Raw genomic sequence first — 24,667 nt, 5'->3', positions numbered from 1 at the left:
AGGGTGTTTCCCAAACACAGGGGCAGAATAGTCCGAATGTCCCTCACTTCTTCCAGATCTCCTTTTATGGCATCCATCTTAAGCCCTGAGTGGTTTAGGACTTAAGTTCTTGAGAGTCAAAATCCTAGGTTCTCTCCGTTTAGCAGGTTTGACTTGTGGGCTCCGGTGAGAATCGACCCTTGGCCAACTTCATTTTGCTATGATCTTCCCTCCCTGGGGCAGAAAGGTGGGATGTCCCAGTTGTTTGGAACAGAGAAAGGCTCCTAGAATTGAAGAACCATGGAAGAAAAAAAATGAAATCTTAATTTTATCAGAATAATTTTCTGTCTCAGAAAGAAGGGGATAGCTTGTATTGAGTACCCAGTGTGTTCTAAATATGGCATTAAGATATAAATCCAACAAACAACCAATAAAATAAATAAAGAAAATAAAGGCATTGTGTCCAACTACAACTAAAAAATAAATATATTTTTTTAAAAAAAGATATAAATCCATTCTTTTAAACAACTTTGAAATCCAGATACGATGCTATTACTTCGGCTAATAAGAAAGCAGGCACAGCGGGTGGGGCTGGGGCTCAGCGGTAGAGCACTTGTCTCGCATGTGTGAGGCCCTGGGTTTGATCCTCAGCATCAAAATAAAATAAAAAGGTATTATGTCCACCTATAACTAAAAAAGTCTGTTTTTTAAAAAGAAAGAAAACGGGTACAGGAAGTTAAGTTGCTTGAAACCGAGTAGCTGGAAAGGACCAAAGTCAAGATTCAGTCTCAGATGTGTCTGATACCAAAATCCACGGCCTTTGCCTCACTGAACCCTGAGCTCAGACTTTCAAGACAGCCCCCTTAACTGGCAGCACGATTTTGAACAGATCAGTTGACCTCTCTGAGCTTCCATATCCCCATCTGTCAAGGTAAGAGGTCTCAGTGTCTCCTGTTCTCTTCCCAACTTGGACCTTCTTTGACCCCTGAGGCCTCAGAAACCTCAGATAATGCTCCATCAGTAGCTCTTGGGTCGCTGTCAAGGTAAGCACTGGGTTGGTTTGTTTTCTCCACCTTGGTGTTAAGACTTTAATTACCAAGTCCCTGCTTTCAATTAAATAAGAACTGTTTTTCTAGAAGATTCTACCCCTGTACCAGGATATGGAGTTCCTTGTAGCTGGATTTGAACAAGGTGGATGTTATTCTGCCTGGAGCAGCACACTTGGGATCAGCACACTGCTATGAAGCCTAGTGTAGCCACTGGCTATGGAAAGACTGGAGCTTCCACTCCAACCTGGGGCTAGCTTACTGGCATCAAACAAGGGCTTCTACTATAGTTTGAATGTGGCCCATGTGTTAATAGTTTGGTGCCCATACATGGTGCTATTGGGAGGTGGTGGTACCTTTAAGAGGTGGGGCCTAATGGGAGGTCTTTAAGTTGCTGGAGGTATGACCTTGAAGGGTATGGAGGGATCCCAGTCTTCTTCTCTTTCAATTCCTGTCATGAGGTGAGCATTTATTCTGTCATGATGTGCTACCATAGGCCTAAAGCACCAGGGCTGATTATAGACCAAAATCCCCAAAACTGTGAGCCAAAATAACCTTTTCTTTTTATAAGTTGATTATCTCAGGTATTTGTTATAGTAACAGAAAGCTGACTAATACTGCTTCTCATGAAGGTGGGTTGGCTTTGGCCTGTGGGTCTACCTTCATCCACCAAAAGCCCAAAATCCCTTCGCTTGTTCCTTCAATGGCAGGCTGCCCTTCAGCCTCACCCCTGAAGTGCGTCCCTTGAAGTTTCTGTCTACAGACCCCTCCTCCTGGGTGGATGCACATTCACAAGGAGGACACAGTGGGTCTTGCCTGGGCTCCCTCTCCATTGAGATCACTAGAGAACATGGTTCTGATCCACTCCTGTCACCCTCTACTCCAGCATAGTCAGGCCTGGGACTTTGAACAGACTGCTCACCTTCCTTCCTTCGATTGCTGGATTCTAGTCACACCCAGACACCTACATCCTTGAAGACCCATTCCCAAAGACTGCCTTCCAACCTGAGTCTGGTCTTTATCCTGGTCAGAGGCAAGGATCCCAAAAGATGGTGTCCTTGAGCAGCCACTGTCACGGAACAGAGAATTTGGAACCTGGCAATCGTTTTGAGTAATGGCTTCCAGTGGGGTCCTGGTCCCAAAGCAGCCAATAGAAGCTAGATTCCAAGTACCTGAGGAAGGAAGCCCGAGTGCAGAGGAGAGAGGACTTGAACCACAGGGAGCCTGCACACGGGGGTGGGGGTGGGGGGGTAGGAAGACCCAATAAAGAGGATTCCCCGGGCTGTGAGCACGTGGCATGGGCTGCATCTCTGGTTTTTATGTTCCCAACCCCCCACCAGGCTGCTCCAAGGGTCCAAGGATACAGCCTCAAGGTGACATTCTGGTGTCCTGCTTTCCTCCTGCAAAAATCTCCCTGGGAGAGCCTTCCCTTGGTGCTAGTCAGAGGTTCAGAACTTTTAATCTGCTCTAGGACAGACAGGCAGAGGAAGCTTTTTCTTGGCTGGGAAATCATGTTGATTGCAGAATAAACCTTCCAAGAACCAGGGATAAAAATAGGTTGTCTGCCTCCCCTGCTGAGCAGCACAGCGAGGCCAGAAGAGAGGAGAGGGGATGGGAGCCCCTTTCTCTATTTCGGGAAAGGAGCACCTCACTTGTCAGTTTATTGATAATATTACGGAACTTGTAGAACTTGAAGGGCATCCAGAAGAATGCTTTTGAAACTGTCTGTGTGACTTTAGGGTTCAGGGACGCCCACAGGGAGCACAATGAAAATAAGTGAAGGGTCAGATTCACCAGGGAACTTCCTCCCAACAGCAGCCAGAAAAGCTCTGCTTTCATTCTGTATCAGGGTCTTTCAGGATGGTTTTGCGACTGAAGATAGGTTTGGGAGACCATGAGCGAGGCCAATACCTATTTCATAAGGAAAACAAAACGAAACAACAGAGAGACGAGGTGTAGAGAGAAGGAGTGACCTTTTCTTAGAAGGTGAATGGCTAAATCAAGATGAGAGCCTGGATCTCCTTATTCGTGGTTCACTCAGCAGCACTCAGAAAACAGTAACTTAGCACCACCAGGTTCGAGGCGCTTTGGTAATGAAGGGGTACCCTGAGGAGATGGACACGTCTGTCTAGTGGAGAGGCAAGATACAGTTCCCCAGATAACAGCCTTTGCATACATAGCTGACTGATTCTCAAAAAAAAAAAGGGAAATGCAGCTCAGTAATATAGTTCTCCATATTGATTCAGTCAGTGCTTCCAGATCTGGGCAGCTGTTGTCTTTTGTTCTTCTACTGAAAAGTTGGTATTGCTGATACACTTCAAGGTCGACAATGATTTTCTCTGAGCGCTTGTGCCTTTCATGTCTTCTGAGAGCAAATGAGAAGGTATCTGTCAACCTTGTTGCCATCTCTTTGTGGGTGGGATGCCTTTTCTCTCTGTCTACTGTTAAGATTTTCTCTTGGCCTTTGGTATTCTACCACTTCACTATAATGTAGTCAGATGTATGTTCTGTTTGAATTTGCTTATGCTGCTTGAGATATAATTGTGCTTCCTAAAAGTGATAACTTACTTATTTAATCAATTCTGGAAAATTCTGAGCCATGGGTTTTTCAAATATTGCCTGTCCTTCAGTCCCACACTTTTGTCCTTCAGGACTTTAACTATTTGCATCTTAGATCTGTTCATTCTATCCTCTGTATCTTTTATATTCTCTATCTCTGTCTCTTTGTGCTTAATTTTTAGTAATTTCCACAATCCTATTTTCAGATTTGTTAATTCTCTCTTCAGCCATGTTAATCTATTATTTAATTCCCCTACATTGAATATTTTATCTCAATAATCACTTCTGAAAGGTTTGGAGGTGTTTTTGTTTTTGCTTTTTGTACTGGGGATTGAACCCAGGGGCCTTAACCACCAAGCCACACCCCCAGCCCTTTTTTTATATTTTATTTAGAGATAGGGTCTTGCCGAGTTTCTTGAGAGCTGACTAAGTTGCTAAGGCTGGCTTTGAACTTATGATCCTCCTGCCTCAGCCTCCTGAGCTGCTGGGATTACAGGCGTGTGCCACTGTACCCAGCTAAAAATTGTTTTTCATGTATGCTGGGTTTTTCCTGATAGCATCTCTCTGATCAATTATTTGTTTAAAACATATCTTACATTTTTATTTCTTGTTTTGTATCTGGAAACTTCAGGCCCTGTACATCTGGGTATTTTTTTTCCCTACAGTCTTTCATATTTTCTCTCCTGGTTTGTTTTATGGTCTTGGATTATGACCTCCTCTTTGCTTCATCTTAATCTGTACTAATCCTGAGAACCTACTTTGAGACAACTTCAGAAAGGACTTACGATCGCTTCTACTTGCCAAAGTACCAAGACACTTGCCAAAGTGTCCCCAGTTGAGCTGCCTTGACCTTCCCCTGTTCCAAGGCTTCATCTCTTAATCGATTATCAGAGTGGCATTTATCGTCTGGGTAATCTCCCCTTTTATATTTGCTTTCTACTTTCTATCTCCACCTCTGGTTTCAGCTCCTGGTTTTGTTTTAGTTTGCTGAGGTGTTTGGGGGAGGAGGTAGACAGAGGAGGTATTGTTGAAGACGTTCCTCACAGCTTGCAGTTTTCACAGTGCATTTAAAAGTACACGTTGCCCAGAGCCTCATTGCTTCTGCCTGGCGTGGCCCTTCCAGGTGGGTAGACTGCCATAATGCTGGAGGGGGAAAGACCTCATTCAGCTTAAAGAATCCTGCTGTGGATTCCCAGGGCTGCAGCTTTTGATGCTGATGCTTTCAGGTTTCAAGTCCTGTCATCCTGTTCTTTGGAGAGCTGTGGTAGGCAAGATGCCTGAAGAAAGACATGGATGAGAAGCACTACTTAAGCTTTGTCTTCCCAGAGAGCTTTTCTATATTTTTCTCTTGCTAAAGGAAGCGGCGGCCTGACTCTTTCTGATTCTGTCCATCTCTACCTATCTGTCTTTTATCCCCTCAAATTTGGATGAAAGTCATTACTTTGGTAAGAGTTTCAATCCCTTATCCTTGAATAGCACTTTATAGATTGCAAAATCCTTGCACAAATGCTCACTTGCCTGTCTTCTTAGTTGCCCTCTGGGTAGAGCATCAATGTCTCCACTTCCGAAGAGGACACAGGAGTCCAGAGAAGTTCACCTGATTTGCCTAGAGATGGATCTAATAAAATCTAGTTATCAGAACCTCCACACATCCCTCCTGACCTCCAAACCATTGCTTTTCCTTTGCTAAACCTGCCTTTCATGAGAAAGTCAATCACATTCATTCATCCAGTACTTACTGCCTGCTGTCTACCAGGCACTGTTCCAGGCACGAGGATGTTACTGACAGCAAAGCCCTTGCCCTTACAGCCTTTAGGTTACAGTCGAGCCAGTGTCAGGCAATAAATAACCAAGCAACATTACAATACCAAAAAGCGGTCTTTGCCAAAATGAAAGACCTTCTCCAGGGGCAGAACTGAGAGATGAGCATCCCCAGGAGAAGGAACAGCAGGGAGCAAAGCCCAAGGCAGGAAGGAGCTTGGCTAAGGTAGCCCTGAGCTGAGAGCTTGGCTATGTTCTAGGAACACTGAAGGGCTCTTAAAGACAGTGGCCCGAGCAAGGAGAGGGTGGTGAGAGATGAGGCAGGAGAGGTAGGGCAAGGCGTTCAGGGAGGAAGGAATGTCAGGCCCTTGGAGCCTCACTTCCTCCTTACATAGGAGGGCCCTGCGTGCAGGCTGACCCTGGGTTTTAACGGATCTCGCTCCGTTTGTGTCTCTTCCACAGGCCTACAGGTTTTCCCAGCTTCCTGAGATGGTCATGGGCTCTCCCCCTCCACCTGTACCTCCCCGGACTGGCCCCGTGGCTGTTGCTTCTCTCAGGCGGTAACACGACGCTCCTTTCTTTGCTTGGTTTGGAATATTTGGGAAGGTGTGGTCTGTGGACAGCAGCACCAGGAAATGTCTTTCCTGTTCTGCGCCTTCAAGGCACCCACCTGTTCAGACACCTGTGTATCTGTGGCACTCCAAGTGGGGCCCGGGGAGGGTGGGTGGACCAACTCTCAGGACTTGCTAAATATCCTGAATAGAAATCCTTGCTCATCTACAGTCAGACACACACACACACACACACACACACACACACACACACACACACACACAAAGTCAACTGCCCCACACCTTGAATGCCCAGACCCTGACCTTGAACGTCTAAAAAATGACTCCAACATGGCTGCCACAGTGGCTGCTGCAAGTCTGAATGCCTCCTGCAGCCACACTGGACACTCAGCGGCGGCTCTGCTATTTAAGTGTGGTGTCCAGGGAGGAGTGCCTCTGGTCACCCACCCCCAACTCCTGATGTCTAAGAGGAAGGAGCTGAACACACAAGAACTCGGATCATATGGGGCATGTGTTAAACCTTTTCTCTGCTCTATAATGATATAAGAAACACTCATTTTTAATAAATATGGACAAGAAATATAAAAGCCATGAGTACTAGGAAAGGTTGGGATAATCCTGCTGTCCAGAGTTCTGCCCTGGGGGGTACCCATGGGCCACATCTTCCCTCCCCAGCCTCCTCGCCAACACACTAGTAACACTCATCTATGGACCACAGGCCTAGGTTCTGAAAATACTGAAGAAGATAGGAGTGGCACCCAAAAAAGATCCCGACTCAGTTCCAGTGGTTTAAGAATGTGGAGCTGTATAGATGCCACCCCTGGGGGCCAATGGAGACCAGGGTGGGCTGGGGAGCAGCTGAGCAGGGTTCCAGTCCCTGATCTACCACGAATATGCTGTGTATCCCCAGGCAAGTTGCCTTGCCTCTCTGGCCCCTGTAATGGCCTACATGATTTCAAAAGCTCTGGAATTCCCAGAAGGGGGTCTCAGAAGAGTGTATGCAATAGAACCCAGTAATTTTCCTAGGATGGGGCTTTGGAAACAGTAGCAGAAGTCTGGAACAGCATGTGGGAGCCCAGGGGAGGGAGGGAGGCCGGAGGGAGGTCTGAGCCACCACCACCCACCCTGCTGGATATCAGATCATTGCAACCCCCACATCGAACCCTCCTGGGGAACAGGAGGGGGCTTCTCTGTTATCCCCAGAGCTCTGGGTTGGAGGGCCTTGACGTCACCATCTGTGCCATGGCCAACGTCTGTTTCTTCGTCCTTCTTTCCACCACCGTCTCCTCCCTCACCCTTTTGCACCATTTGCCATCCTTGCCTAACGTCAGGCGGCCAGAAACCCAGAGAATTAGGTCAGGAAGAACATTCAAGGCGGAGTTGTCCACCCCTTTCATTTTACAAAGAGGAAACAGGCTTAGAGAAGAGGCGAACCCAGAGCTGCCTCCTGCCTTCTCCCTGCAGTGGCTCCTCTCTGCTCTTACTGTGACAGCCACTCCTCTGTCTGCACGGGTGGCCCTGTGGGCTGGCAGCCTGCCACCGGCTGTAGGCACCTCTTCCTCCTTCCCATTTAACTGTAGAGGAGCCCAAAGTCCCTTCGGTGACAGGTTGCTGATGAGGAAAGTCGCCTTGGGGATGCACCTTCTGTAGCTGGAGGGACGTCTGTATCCCCCCACCGGGCTGCCACTCTTATTTGCCTACTGAAATAAGATGTGTTAAGTGGACCTGATTCTCTGGTTGTCTGTGGGACCAAAAAATAGAGGGGAGGTTCTTTTCTTCATAAAGTTCACAAAGTGCTGTTTCCTTGCTCCTGAGAGCAACCTGAACTTCCCAGTGTCTTGGGCTTCCCACTTCCTGCCGTAGTAGCAAATGTGACCCTGCAGTCACCAACCTGGTCACCTGTGCTAGTGTCGGTGAAGGGAAGCCCCCTTTCCGCCCCCACATTCTAGATGGAGCCTTCTCATTGGCTGCCAATGATGTCATCACCTCCTAAGTTGACCAACCCCAGCTAACACCCAGTGCTAATTGCTTTGCTTCTTTTCCGGAAATTAAATGTTCTCCTGCCCAGAGGCACAAGAGCCACCATTAGAGAAGAACTGACCTTGAACATGTAAAAGGTACTCCGGCTCTGGTCACCCTACGGCTCCTACAAGTCTGAGCTTCTCCTACAAATCTAGTCCCCAGGACTCCACCCCCGTGGGGCTTGGAGGTCATGGCCTCCTACCAAAGGTATTAGGGATGCTGCCCCCTGCCCCCTGAGGTCTGGGGACCATGCTAACAGAGCCCTCTGCCCTACCCAGGTCCACCTCAGACATCGGCAGCAAGACCCGAATGGCCGAGTCCGCAGGTCCTGAGCCAGCCCAGCTGCAGGACAGCGCCTCGTTTGCACAGGTGTCCAGAGGTCCCGTGTCCGTGACACAGTTGGATCAGTCTGCTTTAAATTACTCAGGTGAGCAGGAGGAGGAAAGCTCAGGGCCCTGGTCCCTACTGCAGAGCCCCTCCCCATCCTGGCCCCCCAAATCTACTCCGCCCTCCACCTGCCCCCCTCGGGAACCAGAGCTTCCACATTTCTGAGTCCCCTCATGACTTCACAATCCTGACTAGAAGAGCTACTGATTTTATTTCTTAAAAGATCTGAAACTGTACAAAACACCAAGTTTTGAAATCAGGGTGTATGTTGACATTTTTCCAGTTCTGTGAGGGGTTTCGTTTAAAGCATTACAGCTGGGCTCAGTGGTGCACACCTGGGATCCCTGTTACCTGGGGACGCTGAGGCAGGAGACTCACAAGTTGGAGGTCAGTCTCAGGAACTTAGCAAAATCCTGCCACGAAAACTAAAAAGGGCTGTGGATGCAGCTCAGTGATAGAACACACCTAGGTCCAATCCCCAGTATTGAAGGAGAAGGAAGAAAGGAAAAAAGTAAATTTGATTTATGCTTACAGCTATCCACCCCCTTCTTAATTCCCTTTCCCCAAGGTATTTGCAGACCATAAGTAGTGGGTTTTAATCTTTTGCCAAATACATGTCTATATAACAGTATGTATTCATGTCATGCACTTTAATTTTACATAAGTGATATGCTATACATTTCCTTTTGCATTTTTGTTTTCTTGATTCAACATTGTTTGCAAGATTTCTCCAGACTGCTACCTACATACTAACTAGCTTATTCATTTAAATTGCCATATGATGTTCTGTGTATGATACGCCACAATCCAGCCTTTCCCTCTTGGTGGACATTAAGTGTTGTTTCCAGTTTTTCACTATGACAAGCAAAGTCCAAATGGAACATCAAGGTGTGTACATGACGTAGTTAATGTTTTAATTCATTCTAAACCATACCTTTTAGATTGAAACTGCAAACACCCATTCGACAACATTTAGTAAAGCCTTCACAGCGTTCAGGAATTCCACCGGTGAAGTCCATTCCTTTCAATTCTTTTTCTTGGACCTTTAGAAACATGCATTCTCCCAGCCTCTGGGGAGGCTGAGGCAGGAGGATCCTGAGTTCAAAGCCATCCTCAGCAACTTAGCAAGATTCTGTCTCTAAATAAAATATTTTTAAAAAGGGTTGGGGGAATGTGGCTCAGCGGTTAAGCACCCCTGGGTTCAATTCCTCATACAAAACCAACAGATAACAACAACAACAACAACATAAATCCCAAACATGCATCCTCCTGGGAGGAAATCACCGACACTGGGGTGTCATTTCCTCTTTCCAGCAGGTCAGGTGTTGGGATGGGGATGAGGGAGTTGTAGGGGCTCAGTGGGGGAGTTTGGCCGTTAAAGCTTAGAGAGCCTGTCAGTTACAGGAGAGGTTGCCCTCCCCTACTGCAGGTGACCAGGGTTGTCTTGCAGGAGGTTTCCTACTTTCCCTGAACCCTATCTCCAGAACGTTTTCCTCTCATTCTCTAGCTAGGACCCATGCCAGAGTCCCCCCTGGCTCCCCAGCTTCCTCCAGTCTGAGCAGAGGTAGGCCCCATGGCTGCCAGCTGGGCCTACCACTCCCTCTTCAGGGGATGGGATGGTGGGAAAAGTCCAGAGCCCAGCAAAAGTCTGTCCTTCCCCCAGGAGAGTGCAGACCCCACACCTGGCAAAAGAGCACAGCTGGATTTAGCCCCTATTTGGCCTCTAGCCCAGGTTCCCTGAGCATGGCACCCCCCTGTTGCTCTGCACAGTGTCTCTAAATAAAATATTAAAAAGGAGCCGGGTTCTACAAAGAAGGAAGGCCTGGTTCCCTCTCCTCTGCCCTGTTACTACATTCCCTGGAGCCTCGGCCATCACAGCTGGGGATCACTGTAGCTTAGATAGAGCTGCACCAGCATCACAGCCCAGAACAAGTGCCACTCAATCAGATCTGATCTAACAAGACCTCAAGCCCAGCTGACAGCCAGGCGTCCTGTGAAACTGGCCTTATGGTAGGCTCTGGGCGGCACTGGATCCCAGAATCCAGCCTCTCCTGATCTGCTCTTCCCCCACCTCTTCCACGCCAGGTAACACGGTGCCGGCAGTGTTCGCCATCCCAGCTGCCAACAGACCCGGCTTCACTGGCTACTTCATCCCCACGCCTCCCTCGTCCTACAGGAGCCCAGCCTGGATGTCCTACGCAGGAGAGAATGAGCTCCCAAGCCAGTGGGCCGATTCGGTGAGACCTCTGCTAATGCCCTCATAAAATTCACCATCTGGCACACTTTCAGGAGATGCTGGAGTAAAAGCCTGAGCCCCAGAGTTGGGTTATCACAGCACTCCCCAACACACTAACCAGATGGCCAAGCCAGTCACTTAACAGACACAGTGAGGTAAGACAGGGTGCCCTTTGGCAGAGGAACTTGAGACCTGTTTCCACCACAGATTCTACCTCCTAGCAAGAGACCCTAATCAAGTGAATTTTTATAATAATAGCTACCATGGGTTGAGTATTTTCTATGTGCCAGACACCATGTTAGATGTCATATGTATAGAATCTTATTTAATCTTCACAAAAAATCCTATCAGGTAGGTATCATTGGTCCCATGATGACTCCCATTTGGCAGATGAGGAAACTGAGGCCCAGTCAGGTGGTGCGACTTGTCTAACACCTACACAGTGAGTAAGGTGCCCATGTCAGAATTTATACCTGCACCTGTATGACTCCAAAGTAGTCATTAAACCTGTTTCTTTTAGCTGTCAGAATTGATAAAATTTTAGATCCAAGGCCAGCAAATGAAGCATTGGAAACCCAAGACTGAAATTACCTTGTATATACATCCTAAGACTTCCTGCCTGACTTCCAGCCAGGGACTGGCTTGTCCTGATCCTTTGGTTTCTTCCTTCTTTACGAGTAAGAGTATATGGCGCAGTCTGTACCTACCTGGTATCCAAGCCCAAACCTGCCTTCTGGGTTACCTGCAAGGGGGCTTCTATGAGGGGGAAAAAAGCCTAGTGGTGGCCTTTGGGGTGGGTCATCTAGTCCCTGGGTGACACTGCTTACTGTGGATGAGAAAGGCAGGCTGAGCCTGGTGGTTCCCTGGTGCTCTAGGTCATTTTAGGTTGGTCTCAGCATCTGGAGTTAATCCTAGAGTTAGGAAACACCCTGACACCAGGGTCTGGCTCACCTTCTCCCTGGAGTCCAGACTCTCCTCCTACAGCTCCAACTCAGCATTAGTGTCTATCCTCCCTCCAGTGGTATGATATTTAAATGAACAGCACCTACATGCATTCGCGTTCCTGTTGATCAAAGCTGACTTCTTCGATTTCCAAAACATTGAAAACTGTATGCCATCTTGCATATTTCTGAAATGAATCCTATTCTTTCCCCTTCTTTAAAAGAGGATGTGACATAATGTCGTTTGTCTTCTGTGAACCATTCAGCATCGTTTGGCCTCACTACACCAAGAGAACCTTTGTAGGATGAGCTCCAGTGGTTGGTAGGATTATTGCCCCTAAGTCAAGTACCTCCAAACTACTCCAATTTGGGGGGTCATTGCCGTGGCTCAGTATGGTTCTTTGCCTGATCTTGCTCCCAGCTGGCACTTTATATTGGTGTCAATGTCCCCACTTCCAGTAATACAGATTCTTGAATGTATTTTTCCTCATGTGCTGTTCTCTGCAAATGAAGCATGTCTGAGCTCATTATAATTGTTTATAAAGTTGGAGTAAATAAGCTCTAAGAGAAGATCTAGAGGGAGTTCCTGCTGCTACGTCTGTGAATCTTACTGTGGAACTTTATAGCATCTATTTTGGTTGTTAGGGGGCTTGCCCCCCCACCCCTGTTCTTTTTTCATTCTCTGCTTTTCTGACATCACTGGCTACGATTTGTTTGGTTCAGAGCTTATTTGACTCCATAAAATCGTCTTAAAAGTCTACAAAATAATGTAATACCTTCAGAAAGTAGGTACACACATGTCTAAGTTATGCAAACCGGCAGTAAGCCCACAGCTTTGACAGCTCACTGGCCGTGTGCAGTGTTAACACTGGGTGCTCTGAGAGAATTGGTAAAAGGAAGTATTTTCCAAATCCTTGACCTTGCTCTCAAGACACTTTCAAATGAGAACTTAGCTAGGCTTGTAGCTATGTTCGGACGCTTAGAGTTCCTTAGATGTTCCTTAGATGTTCCTTAGAGTTGAAGGAAATGGAGCCCAGTAAATGGAAGCCTGACCTTCCTGACAGAATGACTGGATCGTTCTGGGCTCATCCCCCTCAGTGTGAAAGAGAATGAATTTCCTACCAGTTGCTTCTAATGGAGAGAAGATGATGCTGCAGCCTAAATGGTCTTTCTTGGAGCCCAGTTACCACCTGCAAAGCAGGGAGGTGTGTCCAGGGCTTGGAGCAAGCTGGGCAGGACAGGATTGAGAGCACGTGAGAAATTATGCAGGAAGCTCAGAGGGACCAGTTGTCAGCTTAAGAAAGATAGTCCCTTGGGGGAGGGTTGATCACACCCTCCACACCAGTGCGAGAGGGAAAAGCAGCCCAAAAGCACCAGCCTGTATATTCTATCATCTTCCCTGCTTCTGGATATTACTAAGACCACCCCAGTAGACTCAGGTGTCCCTTGCCTGTCCCAGCCACCAAGTCTTGATGCCACAGAGAAGGGGGTCTCAAGAGTCGGAATTGACTCTTTCCATACCAGCATGTGCAGTCAGCTGAATTTAAAATGAGGACGAGGGGATGTGGCCACTTCCCTCTCCACCACTTGACACCTGCTGGTCATCCTTCAGTGATTAAGCCCAGGCTTCAGGGGACTCGCTGCTGTTTGCTTGCAAATTATGACCACTAGGGTGCAGCAGTGAGTAAGCGAGGCCACGTCCTGCCTTCACAAAGTTGATGACCTGTGACAGGCAATGGCATCAGGAGAGATGACTGTCACAGTAGAGAAACTGCAGGAAACACCTAATAGGGGCCTGGGCTAATGTCAGCCTGGTAAAGGTCCCCAAGAGCAAGGAAATGTGAGCTGAGGTCTGAAATGTGCTCCCCGTGCCCTGGCCTTGGTTCCTGGCCACCTGTGCATTCCCAGCTCTTGTGGCCCAAGGACTCTGACAGTCCAACTCTGGTTTTCCTCTACGAGGTAGAGAAACCTACAAGTGCTACATAAAGAGACCCGCCATTGCCACCTATTTCCTCCTCTGTATTTCTTTGTTAGGTCTCGGGGCGAAGTGAAAGCCCCAAACGCAAACTTAGGATATCGATCCAGTGACTTCTTACCCTGCTTGCATCCTGGACCACCGGGTAGCCTCAGAACGCATCACCCCCAGCGGATCCTCCCCAGAGTGTCCTTCCCAAAGCACAGACTCCCCCTCTGCCTGACACCCAGCAGTGGTTCCCATGCCAGGGTCAGCTGTGCGTCTTAGAAGCGGGCGTTCTTGGTAGGGGTCATCAGAACTTCCAGCAGGGAAGAGAGGGCGCTGCTTTCCCACCATATATTCCCTCATCCAAAATTTCCGATTCATCACCCAACCCCTTTGCTATGGTCTGAAAGTCTGTGTCCTCTTCTTCGAATTGAAAAGTAGAATCCTATCACCCCAAGGTGACAAAGGGGCGACACAGGAGGTGATGAGATCACAAGGGTGGAGCCCATGCGGAGGGGATTATAAGAGAGAGCCCTCACCCTCTGCCACATGAAAGTGCAAAGATCCTTTGTCTATGTCCCAGGAAGCAGCCCTCTCCAGACATGGAATCTGCCAGTGCCTAGCTCTTGGACTTTCCAGCCTTCAGAACTGTGAGAAATAAGTTTCTGTGGTTTCTAGACACTTCTGTTTGTGAGATTTTGTTATAACAGCCAAACAGACTGAGGCAGCCATCCGCCTCCATCTTCACCCAGCGCCCAGAGGAGCGTGTCTGTTTCGAATGGGAACGGGTTGTGTTCCTCAGAAGTGTGATACAGAAAATAGGCAGAAGCACCAGGGAAGCTCAACGTCATGGTCCGGCATTCAGTGGCTTTTGGACCTGCACCTCCCTGGGGGTCATTGACCTCCCTGCACCCCTCCTCACCCCCATGCCTTTGAACTTGCTTTTCCCTGTTCCGTCTTCCTGGAAGTACACTGCCCCCTGTGGCCTTTCCCAGAGAGCCGCCCACACATGCCCCCTTCCCCACAGCACCCTATGCTGTGGCAGCAGTGTCACTCATTCTGCAGTGACCCAGCCAGCATTATGGAACATGAAGCTCTCTGTGGACTAGCCTAGAACAACATCTCCAACTGTGGCACCCTTTCTGTGGAAGAGTCACTTCTGAATTCCATGTCCTTGCCTTGTCCTTATTCCTAAGAGTTTCCATGTATTTAAGTATAGAACAATGGTGTCTTTCATTATTAAATGAAAAGAGAACATTTTTTTTTTCAGGAAACTAGATCATATCCTGGATCCTAGACACCATAGTGCAGGGTTTAATTCCCAGCCCTTGGAGCCAGATGCGGCTGTGCAAAGCATGCCCCAGCGGCTTTCTGGCTTTTGCCACTTTAAACTGGGGGCACACTTTGCTTCGGTATTCTCACCTGTTAAATAAGGATAACAGTACCCACCTCCTGGGCTGCTGCTGAGAATTAAATGAGATAATGTGTGGAGATCCCTTGGCACAGGGTTCCAGGATTTGTAGCTATTATAGAGAAGGAACCCCTGCACTCCCAAGCAATAGTTCTAGTGACTGGATTATACTTAAATTAATAAGGAAACCGGGAGGTTCAGACAGAGACTCAGATGTAGTCCTAATGTTTTCAGCAAGATTTAAAACACCTATTTAATTCATCCAACCAGCATATTCAGTGAGTCCAAATGACCTGTTTTCTAAACGCACTCTAGATCTTGTATCCGGACAGTGGAACTTGGCTTCCATTTTCTGTTTTCTTTTAAACCCCTTTCTTTGTCCTCAGTCCCCTCCTGCTTCCAGTGCCCGGCGTGTCCTGTGACTTGAGCTCCCTCCTAACCCCAGGCCCTTCTCTTCTCTCCCAACGTCCTCCACAGGTCCCCCTCCCCGGGTACATCGAGGCCTACCCCCGGTCCCGGTATCAGCAGAGCTCGCCCTCCAGGCTTCCCCGCCAGTACAGCCAGCCCACCAACCTGCACCCCAGCCTGGAGCAGGCCCCCGTGGCCTCCGCAGCGGCCTCGCAGCAGAGCCTGGCAGAGAACGACCCGCCTGACACCCCGCTGACCAACATCTCCACCGCGGCCCTGGTGAAGGCCATCCGCGAGGAGGTGGCCAAGCTGGCCAAGAAGCAGACGGACATGTTTGAGTTCCAGGTCTAATGCCTTGGCCCCGTGGGACTCTGCACTTCTAGACTCCAAGGAAGCAGGCTTTGGGTCACTCACACCCAATGTGTGGGGACTTGAGACATGGACAATGGGTGAATCTCACCCTCAGCAAAGGTGAACAGGGGGGCTTCTGAGAAACAGAGGACGTTCGTGAACGCCTGGATTCTTGGTTTGTGCAACTGACGGTGGGTCAAGACGTCCCTGCTTGGGACCATGTGAGTGATACTCTGTTAGGCCGAGTGTTTGAATCATCCTTAGGGTCTATTTCTCTAAGGAGCCTTAGTCACAAGAGGCACTAGCTAATGTACAGATTCCTGTCCAATGCTACATTTTAATAAATCACCAGAAGGGGGAGAACCCAGCTCTATCTTCGGTGACCTCTGCATGTTAACTCTTTCCGTGTTAAAGGCAATGTAGGAGTGTGAATTAAGCACCAACCTGTACTCTCTCACTCAGCCACGACCATGATCACTAACGTCATCTCTAGCCTGTAAGGGAGACACCGACTCCAGCCAAGAAACTTGAGTCCCTTTGCTTTTAAAGGCTCAGATTCAAAGTCAAGTGAATTGGATGAAAATCAGTACCAGTGGCTATGCCTATAAATAGCCGTGATCTCTTTCTTCCCTGTGAATTCAAGGTGGGGAAAGAGAGAAGATGAGCAGGAAGGGTGGATTCGTGTTGACAGAGTTTTTAAAAGGTGTTGTCATTTTGGAAATAGAGTACCCTCCAAGTTGGGATCTAATGGAAAGAGAGAATCAGTGCCAAGAGCTTTTAGGGTCCTACAAAAGAAAAACATTATTTGTGGAGGGTTTTCTTTTGCCGGCTTTGAAGGTGGCACAAGAACAGAGCTTCTGTCTTTGGGGGGGATAATAGATGCATTGACTTTTCCAAGAAAATCTTATCTCTTCAACAGCGATGACCAGCATGTGCTGCCGAATGGTGCAAAAGGAAATAGTCACTGATTCCTGTTAGAAACTCGAGTCATAACCTCACAGTCGTCCCAGGCCGCGGCCTCTGTTTATAGAAGCTTCCAAATATAGGAAATCTGTTGATAGGAGTTTCAACATAAATAACTTTTTACAAAGTGTGTGGAGTTCACCAGTTCTCCATAGCTGATGGATGTAGGAAGACACTTGCTGAAGTGACAGGGGTCCTACCTTGTGACCAGGACGTTCCGTGTCATCCTCCCTGGCATGGAGATGTTGATCTCCAGACCTCTGGGTGGAAGACTTCGCCCACAGCACTGGGTGCCAACCACTGATTACCTGTCATGCAAGCAACACAGCTACTGACTGTGGGTCACAGAGGGACCGGGGGCACTAGGCTCCCTGCCTGACTTTGGGAGCCACGTATGGTGTTGGGGGCTTGCTTGGTGTCTGTTGGAGAACGAGGTCCTGTCCTGCCTTTACCCATGATCCATCAGCTTCAGCTTGCCCATTCCCTTCTGAGCCCACCTTCCCATTGTCCTCATGAGTTTCTTTGGTCTTTACTGAAAGAAGCAAGTGAAAATAGAAAAGTCGAGGAAGAGTAGGAACAAAACCATATTTGAATGGGAGATTCAAGCTGTCAAAGCACAGGCTTTTCCAAGAAGCTGTTTTTATTTCCCCATGGCAAATAGCCCTTGTTTAGAGATGATGTGTCATGGAATTCCCCAAACAAGACTCTTGTTCGGATGATATTAGGTAGTGTCCTTTTAGTATGCTGGTAGATCTTTCATAGTGTTAGTTTTTTGTTACTTAAAAAGAAATCAGCTATAAATAAAATGTATTTTTGTAATTTCCACGTTGTATATATGGTATATTTCTACCAATGGCCAGTTGTTGTAGTCCAAAACCTAAGTCAGCTTGCAGAACACTGTGGACAGTGCGAGATTTTACTGACAGATTCACACGATGCCTAAGGCTATCCAAATAGGCATCCAATGCACTTGAATGAACAAAGAGCCAAAGAAACTCAACCTTTTCATGCAAATGGTATGAGTCTGATAAAATCAGCTACATTGTCCTGCTTTATCAATAATATCAATATTTCATCAGTGCAATGATATTAACCCAGTACTTTGTCTGCTTGGTAAATGCCTGGAAATACTGTATGCAAAAATGAAATTTCAAGACCTGAGTGTCATTGAAATATATGTACATGTTTCAAAAGACAGTGTCTGAGCTTTGGATGTTCCAGTGACACACAGACCATAAATCTATAGTTTGCAGTGGTGTGACTCCAGATGGCTAAGGGGATGAAGCTCTAGATATCACAGTCTTTGCAGAACTAGGTGGTCCCCACTTGAAACGCTTGAGAAAACTTCAAATATAGTGTGCTATATCAGACACTCACTTAAATCAGATGTCATGGGTTCAAGAAAAAATCTTTGAAAGGAAAAACTTACATTGAAAAGAAATCTGTTCATGTTTTCCCACCAATGGGGAAGCAGAGTCATTGGGTGGTTTTCTGAGACTAAGATGTGGTCCCTTCTCTGAAGAGTCTCTTAACCTTATGGAGATGACAGGTGCCTGGCCAGGTGACTCTGAGAAAAGACAGTTAGTTAAAAGTGCCTCATGGAGGTAAAAATAGGATTCCGTGAGAGCTCAGAGGAGGCAGCAGTGACCTCCCTGTTCATCGTGATCCTCCAGGCAGACGCAGAAGCCATAACGACCTCCATGACTTGGAGGAGGAAGTCTGGACGGGTGGAGGAACTGGCCTGGAGGATTCACCATCCAACTTGCTCTCCATCTTCCATGCTGCCTGCACACATCGGCGACACATTCCTTTGTGCCTGCAAGTTTCAAAAATAGACAAGGGTCCTATGAGGGACTTCTTAATGTTCTTGCCAAGGCAACATATGGTGGAGTATGTCAGGAACTTTGGATACAGTTCTTTGGATACAGAGGACAATACCTTTGGGGCCTAATAAACATTTTCTCAGCACTGGTTTTGATGCAAGTTTTTCTGCATTCATGAAAAAGACATGCATTTTGGCTTTCCCCCAGAGAGTCCTATCCAGGAAATGGTGTCCTCCATTCTTGTTCAGAACTGGGGTGGGGACGGGGTGTGTGAATTCTTATCTTGGCACAGGCAGGAGAGCACTGACAGCTTGTCATTGTGAGATAGCAGATGCTGTGCTCTGCATCTGGGGAGGCCATCCAGAGGTGCAGGAACACAGAGGTCTATTGTGTGGCCTGGCACCTGTGATCTGAGGCATGTGCAATAACAAGACAGCAACTGTTACCTGTGGGGAAGAGCTGCCTCTTCAAGGGTGGATTATATAAGAATCAATTCTCTAGACCGGGAAGAAGTTATCTTGTGCGTTTGTTATTTTAAGAATCCAGCAAAAGGGCATGTAGTTTCTGAATAATCTTGATGGAAGAAATGAAATCATTTGATATATGATTTAAAAAAAAAAAAGAAAAAAGCTCTTCTGAGAGAGAGCCTGTAGAAAAGAAAGGTGAGGAATCTAAATACCTTCTGGAAGAAATGCTTTTCTAACTTTAAGGCAGAAATTGGAGAAGTGTATCAAAAATTTAAATACCGATTAATACTGATTACATATAAATGAGCTTCTTTTTTTTTTTCTACGTAGCACACAGGTGCTCAAAGTTCAATGAATGCAATTTTTAAAGTTTGATGACAGGAATCTGAACTTAACCCTAAATTCCTCCTACCACACACCAGAAAATAATTTGGAGTTCCCCCACAAAATACAGCTAAAGACTTTAAAGAAGGATAATAATTTGACTTGGAATAGGGACTGAGTGGGGTCTATGTGTTGGAAGTTAAATTCTGCCCTTCAGTCCAACCTCAGAGGTATTCTGGTCAAGGAATTTTGCAGGGACGAGAAACCCATTTACACTCGCACAATGTGGACGTTGACTGAAAGAATTCAGGAACATTTCACAGAAACTAAACGCAGCTCCCTGGCAGCAAGGGATGGAGGCAGCCGCCCTGGCGCACGCGCTCTTGCTCCTTCAGGGTCTCTCCTCATGGAGCTCATCCGTTTCTCTCTGCACATCTGCTCGGATCTCGTGCTTCCCGTGGCATACTCATTAGCAAATATGTAGCTAACGAACCCACCCCAGGACCCACACTACTTGGCCTTTTCTTCCTTCCCAGAGCCCACCCCTCTGACTAGCATCTCTGTGGCCTCGAAGGTAAATTCTGAAGAATCTGATTGGCCCAGTTCATCTGGCTCTGGGTGAGCCTCCTTGGGGTCAGGTGCCTGCCTATCCAATCAGCCATGACTGAGAGTCCAGGTCCTGTCATACAAGCATGGCTTCCTGGGTTGACCCTTTCAAGGGGAGTTTAGAGGTGGGGAGGATTAGTACCCAAAGGAAGGAGTATGACTGGGCAGGATCTTCTAAGGGAAATGGAAATGGCCAGTCCTGCTAGAATGCTACAGAGAAGGCAGTATTCAGAGGGCAATCCCTATGGATGCTGCCAAAGAGAGAAAGAGCATTCTCACTTGCCTATCAGGTGAGAGTACATCCACTTGGGACCCTAGTAGACTGGCCTGAACTGCCCTGGCCGCTCTGACCCCAACACCAGTTACTGAATACTGCTGCTGGGCCTAAGAAGGGATTTCTGACCAAGGCCCAGTTAGCACAATGTCTTGCTCAGCAGACAATAAATACTTGTAAAATTGAATTGCATGATCTTAGCTCAGGTGCTATTAACGTGGCTCATGGCCACACACTTGCATGGATGAGAAAACCAATGAGCCTCTCAATAGAGTCTTTTGAAACAAAATTGGTTTCAAGTGAAACTGATATTATAGTGGCTCTGACCTTCCGGATATAATAAGTTAGTGTCCTGAGAATTGAAAGGTCTCTTGATTTCTTAGGTGAACTGTTACAGAATGCTAGACCATTGTGGGCTGGGGATATAGCTCAGATGGTAGAGTGCTTGCCTTGCATGCACAAGGCCCTGGGTTCAATCCCCAGCACCACAGAGGGAAAAAAATGCTGATTGATAAATACTAAAATGTAGGGTGTTTCTGAGAAGGAATATTTAGGAAATATAATTGTGCCAGAAACAAATTCTCTTAGGAGATATTGAGTCACTTTGGTTCTGCAGGTTTTAAAGATAAAGAAATCTTTAGTGAGGCAGAATTTGTCTCCAAAGGTCAGACCCATACTTTAGTGAGAGCCATTATACAATAAAATCTAGATATTGATTATTTTCATTCTCTGACCTTGGTTACAGACTTTTGTAAATCATGGAGGGAGGCCATTGATGTATTTTACATAAATTAACCCTGGGCTCGCCTTACTTTTCCTCAACTTTTCCTTCTGTCTAAACTCACCTCCACCCCCCTACACAATTTGAGTGGAGAAAAAAAAATTGTACCCAAGAGAATCAGAGGAGTATCAATGGACTGGGAATTTTAAAGAGATGTAAATATTCTAGACTTCAAGCAACTCACTTTGAATTTGTCTTTAATTCCTCATCTATCAAAAGGGTATAACATCTGTACTTCCTACCTCCCGTGCTGGTTGTGAGGAACCCATAGAATAATGTATCTGAAAAATGTCTGGGCATGGTGGCTCATGCCTGTAATCCCGGTGGCTCACGAGACTGAGTCAGGAGAATCACGAGTTCAAAGCCAGCCTCAGCAACAGTGAGGAGCTAAGCAACTCAGTGAGATCCTGATTTAAATAAAATACAAAATAGGGCTGGGGATGTGGCTCAGTGATTGAGTGCCTCTGAGTTCAGCCCTAAAAAAAAAAGTATCTGAAAATGGTTTGAGAAATATATTTGAAGGAATTCCCACTAAAGTATTAGCTTCACAGTTCAGTTTTATCTAGCAAAATAGTTCAGCTCCTCCAACCACTGAATGGAGTTTTATTATCATGAGTTCCATGACAAGACTTAAGGAAAAATAAAGAAATTCCTAAGCTTGGAATTGCTCACAAAAGCCAGCCCCGTGTGGAGTTGGAGGATGTGTAAGTTCGTGTAAGTACGTGTATGTGTGCTTTCACTCTGGGTGAAAAGCCCAGACCGTGATTCTTTCCAATCACGTTAGACACATTGGGCAAAGTACTGAGCAGAAGCTTTGAATGTAGCTGTTGTTATTTTAATGCTTTGCTTTCTAATTAACTTTGTACGTCCTTTGCCTCTGCCGGGAACAGAGTGTTCATATGCTGTTAGAATTTTTTATTGTAAAATAAAATGACAAAGGCTTTCATACCCCACACCTGCCTGCTTCTCCTTCTACCTCCTCCAGATGGTGAGGTGGCATCTCTTTCACACCCCAGCCCCACAACGGGACCTGCTTGGGGGTGCTGAAGAGCAGGGGCAGGCCTGGAGGACCCCTGGTGGTTCCAGAAGCCATCCCACTTGGGGCATGAGCTCATAGACCCAAAACAAAAGGGTGCCCTTGGCAGTTCACAGGCCCCAGAGAGGCAACTGGGGCCCCAGGGAGGAAGAAGCCAATGTCCGCTCAGATGTCCTTCTCAGAGCAAAAGTCAGTGGCTTCCAAGGAGACTGGGGGTGGGGGTAGGGAATAGGACACAGACCCCCCAAACCATCTATTCACACCCTGTGCTAGACCCAGCACTTTTGACACCTGCCTATGTTCAGCCTCACCCAGAGGCCATGGTCTAGGCCGCCTGTTCTGCCCTCTGACTTACACTGATGGACAGGAGAGACCCAACCAGATTCTCTCTTTAGGAAAAACCAAGAAATGGAATCTATTACCAGCACGTGTCAAAACCAAACAGTCAAAACTCAGAGAAGAGATGAGAAAGTCTGTCTCTTTTAACAAAGCCAATTCTGGAAGCTTCTGAGGAGTCCCTGTGCCTAATGTTGAGTCATAACCTCGGGGCTTTGGAGAATCTAGGAGACTTGGAACAGTGGCTTCTCACTAGACCTCAGCTTGCTGAAGCTCTCTAAGTCCTTTAAACGTACCTAAGAGACTGAAGGAGCAACTTCGTACTCCTCTCTTTGCTCCTGTGGAAGGAGGAATCAAATATGCACAAAAGATAATCCGAAGCCACTGCCTCGCGGCAATGCTGAGGGCGAAGCTTTTAGTGAAACCCCCAGTAGGATGGGGACCATTGCAGAGGAGGTGGTACCGGTGATCCAGGGACTCGGGGGCTCGCTACGCCTCTTTATCCTTCCTCCTGGACCTTGGTGCCTCTTGGCTTTCAGGACAAACGAAAAGATCAAATGAAAGCAAGGGATGATGCCTTCTTTAGTCCCAGGAATGGGAGGTAGACACACACCCAGGGAGCTAGAAAAAGCCCATGGAAATCTCCCTCATCCCTGCTGGGTCTCCTCCAGAGACAGGACAGCAACCTCCATTCTGGACTTCTGTGAACAAAGTGATGCATCTGACTCATGAGCTCCACTGACCACTGGAACCAGAAAGAATATGCTGTGGAACCAAAGCACCAGTGAAGAGCAAGCACCGGCAAAATGTACCCGGAGAGTGAACGGGTGCCAGGGACTGAGTGCTTGTGTGTCCCCTCCCCCAGTTTACATGTTGAGACCTAACACCTGATACGAGGGTATTTGGAGGTGGAGAACTAAGGAGATGAGATTATAAAACAGAGAGATCCCTGCCCTCCTTCCTCCACCTGTGAATCAGAAAGCAGGACCTTGCCAGATGCTATATCTGCTGCTGCCTTGATCTTGGACTTTTCAGATCAGAACTGTGAGAAATAAATTCCTATTGTTTCTATGCCACTCTGTTTATGGCATTGGGTATAGCAGCTCAAACAGACCAAGACACTAGAGGACAAGTGCCCTGGAGTCTCTGTCTGACCTCTTAGAGGTACAGTTAGGACCAGTATTGGCTTGCACAGTTGCTTTCTCAACATCTCAATGTTTGAGTTTGCCTGTGCACAAATCCACATTTGGATAGAGGCCATCTGGCTCATTGGGATGGAAATGAAGTTTTGTTAATGGAGACAATTTCACTACGAACTTGATCTCCTAGGCTCTGGACCCTGAAGGGCCTTCACTCAAGGTGTAACAGAATTTGCTTTTCTCACGAAGTCCACTCTATCACCAGCTTCTCGATCCTGGAGGATGAGGCTTTGGAGACACCCATGGAGCCTGTGGGAGTCACGCCCTTGATGCTGCATCCTTACAATGGCAACGTGACCTAAAATAAAAGTTAAGGCTGCCACCAGATGTCTTGCCTATGGAACACCTGGAAACAGCAAGACGGGGGACACGGGATCTGCCAGTAAGCTGAATGTGGAGCTGGATTTTTTATGCTTTATCTCCCTCTGCTGGGATTCATAGCGATGAAGCCAGAGGTTGGTTTCGAGCTCCTGAAGAAGTCCGTTTTCTGGGTCAAGTTTCAGCAGCATGAATGGAAGGGGCTGCGTAGGTTTAAGACTGTGAAAAGTGAAGAGCCTTCAAATCGCCAAAGTTGCTTTGTGTATTAACATTCAGGGACCCTGGAGACTATAAGTTTGCTTCCCTTTTAGCTTAAGCCTTCTTTGTGACCAATTCTTTTAGAAAGGGACCTAGTAAGGGCTGAGACCAGAATCCAGACACCTTAACTGAGCAGACGTTAGCCCTGGAGAGGGGCTTCAGGGTTGTCCTTCTGTTAGAACTGTCTTTCTCCCAGGGACGTGCATGCTTCTCCTATTGATCTTTCATTTAAATTTCTGGGAAACTCTGATAGAACCTTTGAGGGAGCCATCCTTTTTATCCATCGTTGGTTGAGTGAACATTTCCCGAGCGCTACTGCGCCTCAGACGCAGTGCTAAGGGACAGAGATTCAACAGTGAGCAGACGCAGCTCCTGCCTCTTAGAGCTCATGGTCAAGGAGATCAGTCCTTGTGACCCAAAGCCCAGCACATTAAGGGCTCACCATTCATTCAGAGCCTTTTCCACCCATAAAAGCCAGCCAGAGGAAAACCCAAATCCACTTCTTTCTGGAAGCATTTAGCTTCAGAAAAGGACGCACTTTGCTGTTGCATCTTCTGATTTCCTTCTCAATTTTATCTTGAACCAATTTGTAAGATGCCCACAGAATCTCCCCCAGGGGGAGAAGGAGAGCAAATTTCCAACCGCCAAG

The 24,667-nt window shown here is 47.2% G+C and overlaps 1 protein-coding gene across 7 annotated transcripts in view; it reads left to right on the top strand.

Annotated features, from left to right (window-relative positions):
* Nucleotides 1–18,564, top strand: part of Kiaa1549l (KIAA1549 like) — a 256,249-nt gene extending 237,685 nt beyond the window's left edge. For all 7 annotated transcript variants that reach the window (XM_078046259.1, XM_078046263.1, XM_078046262.1 and 4 more), the window contains 4 exons: nt 5,808–5,905; nt 8,218–8,366; nt 10,412–10,563; nt 15,352–18,564. In XM_078046259.1, the coding sequence (XP_077902385.1) occupies nt 5,808–5,905; nt 8,218–8,366; nt 10,412–10,563; nt 15,352–15,633 (681 nt within the window). In that variant the 3' untranslated portion in view covers nt 15,634–18,564. The remainder of the gene's footprint in view (nt 1–5,807; nt 5,906–8,217; nt 8,367–10,411; nt 10,564–15,351) is intronic.
* The last annotated feature ends 6,103 nt before the right edge of the window (nt 18,565–24,667 follow it).

This window comes from Ictidomys tridecemlineatus, chromosome 4 (genome assembly GCF_052094955.1).
Source record: "Ictidomys tridecemlineatus isolate mIctTri1 chromosome 4, mIctTri1.hap1, whole genome shotgun sequence".
Taxonomy (NCBI): domain Eukaryota; kingdom Metazoa; phylum Chordata; class Mammalia; order Rodentia; family Sciuridae; genus Ictidomys; species Ictidomys tridecemlineatus.
Note: the sequence above shows the minus strand (reverse complement) of the source record. Positions and strands in the feature narration are given on the sequence as shown.